Raw genomic sequence first — 13332 nt, 5'->3', positions numbered from 1 at the left:
AGGTTCAAGGCAGGGGTGGACACACAGACAACATACCCATCAAATATGTTAGAAGGAAGAGCACAGGGAACAAGGCTGTTCTGCTCTGTTTGCATTTAGGGTAAGCTCAGCACTCCAGAGCTGTAATGCTTTAATCATTTAACCCCTTAGCGCAGAGCCTATGTTATAACCTTACTGTCACCAAAACTGTAATGGCTATGTCTTAATCTGTTACTTAAGGCTCTCTGTACTGTCATAGCAATGTTGGGGGTGTGCCAGAGATTTCCGGGGGGGCACGGCATTTTGTTTGTGTTGAGGTTGTGACCAAAACTTGGCTTGCGAACATTATAATTAGGCCAAATCAAAACCAAATGAATACATGTTTTAGTCCCCATGTAAAGACATTAAGATATTGATTAGTGTCTCAAGCAAGAATCATTGTAATGAATCACTTCAATCCTTTTTCAGTGCGTATACACGTGTAGAAGTTTGGGTTGGGGGTGCGCGGCTTGTCTTTGGCACGTAAGGGGGTGCGTTAAGAAAAAAAGGTTAAGAACCACTGTATTAGATAATGCTAAATCAAGTGCCTTTACATGTAGGCCTAATGATATTCAAGTTTTGTGTAGAATAGTTGTAATCCAACAAGTCCTGCTGCAGAAACATACTAAAATAATCTACCAAATATTCTTATTGGCGATTTAAAAAAAAATAAGAACACACACACACACACACACCAGTAAAATATTGTGGTCGCATCAATTCACACTTGGGTAGTAGAGGCCTGACTTTGCATTATTTTGAAAGAACAGTCAGATGTAAGAATCTTTGTGTGAAACCAGAGTGGCTTTTATATACTTAAAAAAAACAAGATACAGACATACAGTACCCTACTAACCAATTTAAGAACAGTAGGCTACTTACAGTTTTTCTCAATCACTTTTGCTGGCTTCAGCTTTCAATTCTGGACACTTTCTTACAATCTGCAAACTACTCAGTGCATTTCTTAGAACAAATCAAATAGTTGTAGTACAGTGGACAAGGTTAGCTACCAAAATTGAGACTGTTTAGAAGATTCCCTTCTTGATTTTTTTTTATTTATATGACAAAATCAATTGATAATGTATCAAAACTGAGAATTGTATGATAATTTCAGTGGATGTGATGGTTGTTCAAGTCTGAGAATTTCACTTTTGGTCTGAGGCATCTACAAAAGCAACTGAAAAAAACTGCACTACTGATGCAGATCTATTTGAAACTTCCAAAAACACTTTAGGACATGTATAAAACCAAGCTGATAACACATGCAGACCAACAATAGACTTGAGGTTTCCAACATAATTCTATGTGAGCCTCTTATGTTTCACGTTCAAAACACTGTAGGCCTATATATAGTAAAATAATGCAATGTTTACTGTTGCCTTTTACTCTACCTATTGCATGTTGACTAAAATGACATGTTGTTGACTAAACATGATATTTAAAAAAATATATTAAGATACACAACTACACTTTTAGGAATGGTCATGATACTGATTCATGGCATCATGCAATAATCCCCCAGTTACCATGCCTAAGAATTTGTCATCTAGCCCCTCTTTCAATAACTGTACAGTACTTTAAGTCTACAAACATGTAGCCTACAGTGCAGAAAAATAGGCGTAAGCCAAACTTTATTTGGACATGCAAATGTCAACATCCACTAAGCTTTTCCCAAAACATAGAATGTTAAATTGTAATGACAAACAAAATAACTACATTTAGCTATTGAACAACATCTTGTTCATTGTTATGATCAAGTTCTTGGGTTGCTTGTGTTACTAGATCTTGTGATGGTTCGACCTGTGAGGCCATCACCCAAGCTGCTGTAGTAGCTTTGTGGTTTTCCCGCGGAGACATGGACCGATTCTTTCGGAGCAAAATGAGCTGTGGATTCCTCAGTAGGGTGTAGAACAGAAGCCAACGACCTTTTACTCTGCCCCCTCTCCCTGACTCTATAAACCAACCAAATATTATTGTGAAGACGATGTACTGTTCTTTGGATCTCATAGCCTACATGATAATTGGTGGATATACAGGACAGGCTATAATGTTTATTTAGAAAGGGAAAAATAAGAACTAAGAGAATATGGGTAGCTTACCTGACATGGTGTTTTGGAACTGGGAGTATGTCGACCTATTTTGTCTTTTCTTTTCCACTCTTGTGACGATTAACACATTGCAAAAGCAGACCAACACTGGATTACTGAGGTAGTGATCTGCAAAAATCATCCCAATCCATGTACTGTAACCTGTGGTAATGAAAGGAGTACACGCATTATGAAGGGACTGATTAATGTAACAATAAAATAAAAATAATTGCAATACAGCACACCTGGATCCATAGACTCATAGCCACGTTGCATGATGGTGCGGTCTATTCGTGGTACAAGCCATGTTCCCACAACGCAGCTCATTAGTAGTCTGATAACACAGTTACTCAGACCCATGATGACATTATAAAAAAAGAAAAAGTAATTGAAGTTATGGAACGCCTTCCTGCAATTAGACAGAGACATGGTTTGTGAGTGTTAACCGTACATGTTAAATATGCCCACAGACCACAGAATGACTTGTGACTTTACCTATTGTTCAGTGATAAAGGTTTTTCCTTGTCCTCTGGATTTATTTTGTCCTGAAGGAAGAACACCTGGACAATAACAATTTGTAATATAACCAGAACAATTACTAGGCCGATGGTCAAGCTGAAATGAAAACAGGAATGAAATGTTCAGTCATTATTTACCAAAAATAATTTAGAGAACACTTTTGCATAGCTTTAGAGTGCAAAGTGATATTGTCAAGGTATGACAGGGTTAAACTCACATGATGAATCCAAAATTCGTCAACCACTCCAAATATCGCCCCTCCTGAATAGGTATAACTACTCCATAAACAAAGAGCATGGCAAAGAGGAACTGCACAAAATGCACAATGAAATACCCTGTGATGAAAAGAAAAACACGTTTTGGAGCCATGCTGCAAAGTAGTTACATACATTCTGTAGTAAAACAGATTAATCTCTGTGTGCGGTAAGGGCACATTTTGCACACGTCAGTTATTACCAATGCTATGCAAAATGTCTGTGTATTTTTTTACACTACGTTGTGCTTAATTCCAGTAGTGACTTTTAGGTTCTTGTTTATTTGCAGCTTTTCTATTGATTGTGAATACCGGCTTACCCCATAAGGTGAAGGCTATTTGCCAGCCAGAGTATCTAGCAATAGCAGCCTAAAAGGCAAAATATATTAATGTTATAACATAGTTATATATTTGATATACAGTATATGGTGCATCCGGAAAGTATTCACAGCACATTCACTGCCACTTCCGACAAGGGCGACAGTTCATTTTTCAGCAGGACAACAACCCCAAGCACACAGCCAAGATCTCAAAGGAGTGGCTTCAGGACCACTCTGTGAATGTCCTCGAGTGGCCCAGCCAGAGCCCAGACTTGAATCCGATTGAACATCTCCGGAGAGATCTGGAAATGGCTGTGCACAGACGTCTCCCATCCAACCTGATAGAGCTTTAGAGGTATTGCAAAGAAGAATGGGCAACACTGCCTTAAGATAGGTGTGCCAAGCTTGTGGCATTCAAAAAGACTTGAGGCTGCAGTTGCTGCCAAAGGTGGTTCAACGTATTAAAGGCTGTGAAAGTATTACAGGCTACTAAGGCTACAGGCTACTACTCACAGCCTTTATTAAAGGCTGTGAATACTTATGTAAATAAGATTTCTTTGTTTTTAAGTTTTAATAAATTTTCAAAACTCTCAAGAAAACTTTTTTGACATGGTCATAATGAGGTATTTTGTGTAGAATTTTCAGGACAGAGATTAATTTAATACAATTTGGAATAAGGCTGTAACGTAACAAAATGTGGAAGAAGTGAAACGCTGTGAATACTTTCCGGATGCACTGTATGTATCAGGAATATATATATATATATATATATATATATATACATATAATATATATATATATATATATATATATATATATATACATATAATATACATGTAATATATATAGGCCTATATATACAGCCGTGGAAAAAAAATGAGAGACAATTTTTGAAATGTTCTGATTTTCTAATTTTATCCATGGATACTGCATGGATATACCGGTAATAGCCTATTTATATAATTGTATGTATATATATATATATATACATATATATATATATATATATATGTATATATGCTATCTTAATCCTTGTCCTACCAAATTATTTTAGTATCTGAACACCATGTCATCATCACTTACCACACTCACTGCAGAACTGGGATTGTGAAACTTCTCAGGCAGAAAACCTTTCTGTCCCGCCCATAGCCTCCGAATATGTTTCCTGCAATTCATGAATATGACATGTGTTGTCTGAACATCTTGGGGTACAATTGGATAAACTGGAATGATCATTTGGTGAGGCTACGTAATTGCAATACTTAAAAAGCAATCCAAACTTGTGTTTGATTGTAAAATGACAATCTCCACATGACTATAGAAATATCTGAAAGTATAACGCACCTGTAGCATGCTAATACATGAAACGTGTATGAGACGGAGGTAAAACAGGCAAAAAAGGTTGTGGCAAGCCAAGATTCTGCAACAGAGAACAATAAAACAAAACAATCATGCACACTTGTTTGAGCAGCTTTAACTTTCCGATACTAATTCATAAAATGTACTATATAGGCCTAGTCATGTATTATGTGACATGTTTTTCAATGTTGCTCTTGAAAGAAAAGAAAATGAATCTTAAATGATAAGTTCAGCCAATTTCAACATGCAGTTGTAATGCTCACACTACCCTGGACTTGTCAGTATACCTGACAATTTTTTTCTCCTTCAGCCTTTTCTGAGATCCTGGTCATTGTAATGGGGGCAGGTGTTTGTTTACATTAAAAAAAAACATCTTGATTTATTCCCAATAACATTAAAAAGGTTATGCAGCATCAGCAGACAACTAGCAACAGACACCTTTTGGGAAAATGTTTGGAGTAGGCCAATGTTAAGAATTTAAAAAATACAAACAAAATCTGCCCCCATTAGAATAGCTCAGATTTCGGAAAGGGCTCAGCCGAAAAATGCAGCATCACTGGGTACTGACAAGGGTAGCATGAGCAATACAACAGCATATTGAAATTGGCAGAACTGGTCCTTTAATGTTTAAAATACTGTTGTTTTGTATAGGGAACGAATACTTACTTCGAGCCACATCGCTGAACTTCTCAATTTTTGGTGCTAAGCCAAGGAAGAGATTGTTTGTCTGATTGCAAGATGAAGCCAGTTGTGCAACTGAATCTTTCCATGCATCGATATGATCAAAGATGTAATCACTGAGGCTGTAGTCAGCCAAAGTGACCTGAAACAGAAGAGATGGACAATATGAAACAGTAGCAATAGCATTTCTTTTGCTCTAAAGCTAAGCTCTGAGTGCCTATGTACTGTAGATATCATCCAATACTATTCCTGGCATTTTTTTGGAATTTTATCGGACTCTTCAAATCTTAAAAGAACGGCACCTATTAATGGTCTATCGTGGTATGAGTACATAAAAGTTTAACACTCACTGTGTACAATCCAATAAGAGAAATGATGGAGGTCCCAATCATTCTGTTGGGAAACTTGAAGTAAGGGTCCCAATCATAGACCTTTCTCTGGAACCAACTTTTGTTTGCTGATCTATAAAAGAGAGAAAGCACAAAATACTGTTTATTGAAAATAATGTATTAGAATGATAGGACTTTGCAAACTTTTACAATATTAACTGTCAGTACTCAGCCCACATGTCACAGCTCAGTGTAATATTGTAAAATTAAAGTGTGCCTTTGAAGACACGGCAGGTATTAGTATCAAGAAAGCTTCAGCATATATGTATAGTAGGCCTATATCATATCACACAATTGACTGTATTGCAGTGGTCTACAATTAGTCTTCCCCAAGGGCCAAATTATGTAGCGTGGATGAGGCCGAGGGCCAAACCAATCGCCCAATCGTATGGCCACAGATAGCACATGCATTCATGTTTTCATTTGTCGGGCCAAATGTTTGCCATGCCCGGGCCCGATCTGGCCCTCAGGCCGCCATTTGGAGACCACTGCTGTATTGTATTACACCAATCAAACAAAACATGTTTGGATACTAGATCTGTCAGGTAGCTGAGGGGGATTATGAATAAGAGGCTCTTCTGCACCGTTCAGATGGTCTTCGCAGTAAACTTTGCACGTAGCTGGCTTGGTGACTCTGCATAAGCTGTTGCTCCTCCTGCAGATATGCAAAGAGGAAGTGAATAAAAGACCCGCCCACGCCATATTCAACTACACACAATCAACGTACTATTAATCCCCTACCTCCTCGGCCAGTAATTTCAGATGAATGCGGATAGACTTCACTATTATGTAGACATATCGGCCCAGGAGAAAAAGCAGACACAGTAGTGATGGCCACTGCAAAATAAGCTTTTGCCATTTCCCAAGCACCTAAATGAGAAGCACAGCAGAAACAATTTCCGCAAATATTTATGGCCATCAACATTATGAAGAGAAGGTTCCAAACGTTAATAATTACCCTTCCATCTGGACAAGTGGCAATGTCCACTGCTGTCACAATGACCCTGTGAAACCAAAATCAGGGCCATCATAAACCAGCACAGACGGAAACCAGAGTGAAGCCGACAACAGCATAATTTATGACAGGTGCTGATCACAACAAACGAGTTCAAATGAAGTTCATTCGGATCCAGTGTAGTCTACTTTTTTGAAGTGGGTATACTGCATATTCGAGCATTTTTTGAAGTGGGTATACTGTGTATTTATGCCATTCAAAATAATGGATCAATCAATTTTAAGTGCGTATACTGAAGCCCCTAAAATTTAGAAGTGGGTATACTCCGTATACCTGCGTTCTACGTAGACTACACCACTGTTCGGATCCCTGGACATGGATTGTACAAAAGGAAGGATGTGGAGACACTAACCATGTAAGGGTGTAGAGAAGGCCCAGTATCCCTCCCCACATCCTATGAGGAGTGGACAGACAGGCGAAGAATGGGTAATAAGCCACGCCCACCTCCAGGGCACCCACGAGATAAACTATTGCTGTAGGACATAATGATTTGCTTCAATATTTTGTGAAATATAGCCGTCATTATGTCAGCTGGTTATAATGGAGTACAGGTGGATATGTCTACCTCGGGCCCATCCTGGCACAACAAAGGGCATATATCCTTCAGAAAACAGCAGCAGCACACTTGATGACACGGCTCCAAAGGCAAATCCATATGACCAGCGGTTACTTAGGCTTCCTATGAAATCTAGAGGGCTGACATACATTTAATGGGCACAGTGAACACACAATACATAGCCTACTTGTACAAAAGAACCAAGCAAACAATCGATCATTTGTGTGTTCAATCCAGAGAAATTTCCAGCACATACGGGCAACTCCTCAGAATCTGGCTCTATATACAATTAATGTAGGCTTCTAATTTGGATTACAAAATTCTGTTGATATGTCAATTAAGGGAAAAACATCTTTAGCAAAAAAAAGTTATTCGAAGTAATACTTACACAACAATGGCAAAGTGACCTTTAAGTATAGGGAATTTGTCATCAATAGTTTGCAGTTTGCTTCTCCTTTGAATGACAGAAAGGATGGCCACAATGAAGCACTAAAGGAGTGTAGAAAAGTGTTGCAAGATGAGAGAAAACAAGTGTGGTCAGTGACAGTGAACAACATTATGTTTTCTGTAACGCAGACATCCATATTCCAATATTAGAAATCAAGAATGGCTCCATCCCAAATAGATACACATAGAGAACACTAGATAAGGTAGATAAGGTAAGAACTATTGATGAAAGAACATCAGTTCATTTTACACTTGAAGGCCTGTTTCTAGATAATTGTGATGAATAAAAATGCTTGTCTGAAATTTTGACACTAGCAGCTGGTCCAAGAATTTCCATGTCATAGCATGCAGTAGATAAAAAGTGCATCGTTTTACAAGAAAATACAAAAGCACATGTTGGAGGCATATTTTGCAAATAATTTTGTATCTGAATATTGGGGAATAGCACAGACCACTTGTTGAGTACTTTGTAAATGAAAGTGTTGCCCCATAATGTTCACTGTGCCAGCAGTGGAATGGCATAGTCATTGAAAATGTAGCTACCATAGTACACTATACTATGACATAACACAGGGCCTTTAGTAATGCAATACGACTTGGTCTTTGCCATTCTGATAACAGCAAATTTATAATGTAGTGTCTTCACGGGTTAAGGCGTTTCAGGATTGTTCCAGTGCAATTTTGCAGCCAGAGGTAGGGAGGTGATAGCCTCGCGCACCATCCTACGTACTTCCGCCAGGAGACTTGGCTCAGCACTACATACATGAATACGAAATTAAATTGTAATATTATGTGATGGTCAGGACCAGGCTAGTGGGGTGATACCACAGTCACTAAAAAATCTCAAATCAGCTGCATCTGTCCAAAGTTACATCTGAACCACATGCAATCTTTAAACAGGACTTTAAGTGTAAAATAGGCTACTCAAAGTGACATTTACAGTGGAACAAATGTCTGAACTTCTGCAATGAAAATGAAACCTACTGAAGGGACCAAAGAGCAGTGCAGAAACAAATCAAAAGATATCCCGTTCTCGCAGGTGTAATTCCTAGCCAAGAGAAAATCACATTTCAGTTCATTATATTACAAATATGACGCTTTAATATGGTATTAAGAGACACACACACACACACACACACACACACACACACACACACACACAGGCATCAGCAGTACTTCAGATAGGCTATATAGAAACATACTTACATTCTCTTTCTCTTTTCAATCAGAGAGGCTGAATAGGATGTACGCAGGATATAGATAGATACAAAGTGTCCACCGAAGTTACTCAATATTCCTGTACCAGCTTACAAGGTTACAAGTATTCTTTTTTGTCGTCTCACTCTCACTCTCACTCTCACTCCTACTCAGACAAAATACTTCCTCTCTGTGTAGTGTGTGATCAACCTTTGATCTGCGAATAACATACACGGATGCTCTCTCGCTCTCTCTCTCTCTCTCTCTCTCACTCACTCTCTCTCTCTCTCTCTCTCTCTCTCGCTTGAGCAAACTAACGTGATCAGCTCATAGACACTTGTACTCACTCGTGACATCAAACCAAACAAAGATAACATTTTTTTCGATGCTTCGGAATGTATTGATCCTGGTGCTATGAATACTCGGCTGTTCTTTTCGGCGCCATTTAATCACTTCTTAGCCTATACCTTTTGTGTAGCATATGCATTCCATATTTGCATTCCATATTGCAGAGTCGTTGACCCGTTCAATAATTTACAAGCAAAAAAATTGTACACTCTTTGACCATCATTTGGCATCCCATTAAACTCATGTTACTCATGTAAATAGTGTTACAAGATTTGATTATCCCCATCCCCATTCCAAGTCATTGCTCAAACAAATATAGGCCTATTTGGATGAAATGATGGAATACAAGCAGGCATATGCATTTCTGTCCATAGTTTCTACCCATTAAAAGGGCACAAAGTAGAACGTTCAAGTTCTTTCAAGTCATTAATAGGCGAACAGTGAATCTCCAGTGACTCCCTGCGGTCCACTGTCAAAAATGTAATTTTTGGCTCATGGCCCTGAAAGAATGTCATGAAAAAACTTGGCATAAGAAAATGACTTGACCGTCCATATGGAGACATATTCACATTTCTATCGCTTGTTGGTACCCTGATATGAAAAACATTCAAACATCCGAGGGGAGGAAAACAAAAAAAAAATGTGTAGATTTTAAGACGAGTATGTCAGGCACTGCAGAAAGTCATGCAAACTGCTGAGCGTGACCCCACAGATTCTTCCAACTGGTAAGGGTAGTATAGTAGAGTAGAGTAGAGTAGAGTAGAGTAGAGTAGAGTAGAGTAGAGTAGAGTAGAGTAGAGTAGAGTATTTGAACCTGCAACTCGCTGATCCAAAAATGACCTTTCTAACCAAAAGGCCATGGCTGCCCCATCACCCTAGAGTTGACCTTATTTGTCCCCCTCCTCTCTATCCACTCCACTATTTTTTCCCCTTGTATACAGGGGTTATCAGTGTTTATCAACAAGATGTTATGAGGAGGGGCAAGACACTGGCAGCCAACCTCATGAGCTAATTTTTTGACCGACAGCCAGCAATCTTTCCAACAATCAGAGATTGAGTTGTGCTTAGCTAGGTTCGCGCAGTCAGGTTATAAACAAAATTTATAACCCATGTATGGCGACACTACATAAAGCCAAACTCAGCTTCTGATTGGTCAAACTTCCAGGGCAGCTCCACAACACCCTGTGACAGGTTTAGGGATGGTTTTGGTCTGAGCACAATTTACAACAAATTTGTCAATCCTTTGCTTATTTCGTTGTTCTTGGCAAAAGTAAAGCAGCAGAAACATTGCTTTGTTGACAGGTTAGGCTTAGGGATGGTTTTGTCCTGGGCTCTATCCTTAGAGTAGTGAGTGTTGGCGAGTTTTCTGTTTCAAGACTCCCCCATTTTCCTTGTTTCAGTCTAGCCGCCCTGGAAGTTCGACCAATCAGAAGCTGTGGCAGCGCCATACTAGGAAATAGAATACTGCATCCACTCCGCCACTATACTCATGAACGGCCATCCGGGTACTTTGCTCTTAAATGTGCGTTACGCCCCTTTATGGGGGATATCAAACCAAATGTCTCATTAACTTTAATGTTACATCGGCTAGCCTAAATGGGCGTAATGCACATGGAAAACGTCACTGCGTTCATGAGTATACCCTCTTACCTCTTATTCGTCCCCCTTCGTGTTCTCACCCCTCCCTTCTCAGTGCTATCAAAACCTGCCAAGCAGCAATAAATATTTTTGGCTGTTGAGCTGGTCTTGTCATGCTTTGTTTACCTGAGATACTTATTTATGCTCACAAGCTAAATTGTCTGAATGTCATAAAATGCCTCAACCCTAAGGGTGACAGGGTGCAGTGATGTTTTCTTTCTGTTGTGTCCCAACACAAAATACATATTTAGAAATCTGAATTATTTTTACTACAATGCCAGATGTTACTTACATCCATGTATTTACAGTTTGTAATTCACATTACATTTCATCCATTTTACAATGCTTTATTGATATATTTCCATACTGCTGAAAGAATGTGAACACTAACATTCAGCAACCTTGTGTTTAAATCCACAGTCCAGACTTTTGATAATCTACCCGTCAAGACTCCATCAAGACATCTAATCTCCGTCAAGATATCCCCATCCAATAGAACACTAAACTCATAGAACTTTAACAGTATTATCCATGTCACTCATTCTTGTCTTTTATTAATTTGTGTAATTGTTGTACATAAAAGACATTGTTTTTCAAGGCTGGTTCAATGAGGATCTCAGCACTCTCCTTCCTTGGAAACGAAAATGTCTGCTTTGGATATCCTATAGGGAACAGAAAACATCAGATGAATTTGCAGACGATCAAATTGATCAATTAACACACACACAAAAACACACACACACACACACACACACACACACACACACACACACACACACACACACACACACACACACACACACACACACACACACACACACACACACACACACACACACACACACAAACACACACACACACACACACACACACACACACACTGTCTGTGTGTTCTCTATCTGTGTGTTTTGTGTGTTGTTTTAGGACAAGGCACAGCCTGAGACCCAGGCTACTGCATTTGGAGATGTTTCTTTTGATGCCACTTTGGCTCAGGACTTGCCAGGAGCTCTGTCTTTGATCAGACAGTCTGGTTCTGATGGATTTACTCTCTCCTCCTCACCACTCTTTCAGGTAACAAACAACAATCTCACATTTATTTATTTTTTTAATTCACTTAATGCAAATATCCTCAGCATGAGATCAATGCTTCATTGTACAATGCTTACATTTTTCTTTATAAAATAATCTGAAACTGAGAATGGTTAAGGACTGTTGGAATATGGGGTTTGTGAAATGATATGGGGCAATGGTGTTTTTACTCACTGTCTCTGCACACAGAGGCCACACTCATTGGGGTAGGTTTGCCCATCCGTGCCACACACAGGTGCCAAGTTGAGTGGACATGCAAGAATCTCCGCCATATCTCCACAGTTTGGCTGTTGGGAAGCCACCACATTTTCATATTTATGAAAAGTGTTCATCAATTTCTACTAATTACTGAAAGCCATGCTTTACGTTGAAATTGTTATGTAGACTAAATATTTAATGTTGTAATATATTGTAACAGTCAAGATTCTAAACCATGGATTCCGTGAGAGAGAGAGAGAGAGAGAGAGAGAGAGAGAGAGAGAGAGAGAGAGAGAGAGAGAGAGAGAGAGAGAGAGAGAGAGAGAGGTATACCTTTCTGGCTCCTACTGTCTTCTCGTCTGCACCTAAACAAGATAATATTTCATTCAAAAAGTAGGCCTGCGTATTATACAGATACGTTTACAGATTATTGAGGGTTAATGTTGTAGAGAATGTGTATGTTGCCATGTAAAATACAGAGAAAAGCGTCTTGTATATCTAGATTTTGTGGTGATAAAAACTTTCTGTAACAATTTCACACAATATGACATGAGTCCCTTCTGACATGATGATCAAAGTGGAACAAACTGGTTCTTCGAACGTAAAGTTATAACATGGTAGCCTGCAGCATAGACTAACTATTGCTGTTTTCACAAGAGGATACGAATCAGGTTTGCAATTATAAATGTTAAAATGGCCTGTTAGCTGTTATAAATAAACTGTTAGCACTGTTATCTGAACTTTAAGTTTACAAGACAGTCATTGAAATTGCCGTTGTATAGGCAGAATACGGCAGGTGTTTACTTCCTGAACCTTCTCACCAAGTCCAACCATACACAAAACTATTCATTATAGAAGGAATTTGACTATACCTGCAGTGACGACAAAGAAAGTGAACAACAAAATCAGTTTAACATCCATTTTCCCCCTCCAGTATGCACTGAAACTCTGTCTTTTCTTTCACCAGTGTTGTTACCACAGGTGGGAATCAACACACCTGACACACACAAATGTTTTTTTTACAACACTTAGTTTGTTAATGTGTAACTCACTGTCACAGCCTACCACATAGGTGAGCAGTCTTCAATGGGTTTGCACAGCCAGGCTGTAACAACGCATTACGTAATAACACCGCATTATGTAATAGCGTAGCCTACATAATGTTGTGACAATCTACGCATAATTTACAATCTACTTAATAATTTACGTATCTACTGT

General features: G+C 38.9%; 2 protein-coding genes across 2 annotated transcripts; both read right to left on the bottom strand.

The window, feature by feature from the left end:
- Positions 1 to 1033: 1033 nt before the first annotated feature.
- On the bottom strand, positions 1034 to 9024 carry stra6l (STRA6-like). Its single transcript, XM_063218246.1, has 18 exons — positions 8851 to 9024; positions 8629 to 8692; positions 7586 to 7686; positions 7207 to 7337; positions 6994 to 7114; positions 6585 to 6630; positions 6368 to 6496; positions 6211 to 6281; positions 5588 to 5699; positions 5223 to 5379; positions 4542 to 4617; positions 4281 to 4362; positions 3198 to 3246; positions 2842 to 2959; positions 2601 to 2720; positions 2351 to 2514; positions 2118 to 2267; positions 1034 to 1970 (listed from the first exon to the last, which is right to left on the bottom strand). Coding segments are annotated over exons 1-18 (1923 nt in total). The 5' UTR covers positions 8853 to 9024; the 3' UTR covers positions 1034 to 1740.
- A 2053-nt stretch (positions 9025 to 11077) lies between these two features.
- On the bottom strand, positions 11078 to 13126 carry spink4 (serine peptidase inhibitor, Kazal type 4). The gene is made up of 4 exons (XM_063220098.1): positions 12987 to 13126; positions 12448 to 12479; positions 12091 to 12203; positions 11078 to 11489 (listed from the first exon to the last, which is right to left on the bottom strand). Exons 1-4 carry the CDS (start codon positions 13033 to 13035, stop codon positions 11444 to 11446), a joined length of 240 nt encoding a protein of 79 aa, XP_063076168.1. The 5' UTR covers positions 13036 to 13126; the 3' UTR covers positions 11078 to 11443.
- Positions 13127 to 13332: the final 206 nt, after the last annotated feature.

Source organism: Engraulis encrasicolus, chromosome 16 (assembly GCF_034702125.1).
Source record: "Engraulis encrasicolus isolate BLACKSEA-1 chromosome 16, IST_EnEncr_1.0, whole genome shotgun sequence".
In the NCBI taxonomy this organism is placed as follows: Eukaryota; Metazoa; Chordata; class Actinopteri; order Clupeiformes; family Engraulidae; genus Engraulis; species Engraulis encrasicolus.
This window is presented reverse-complemented; position numbering and strand designations above follow the sequence as displayed.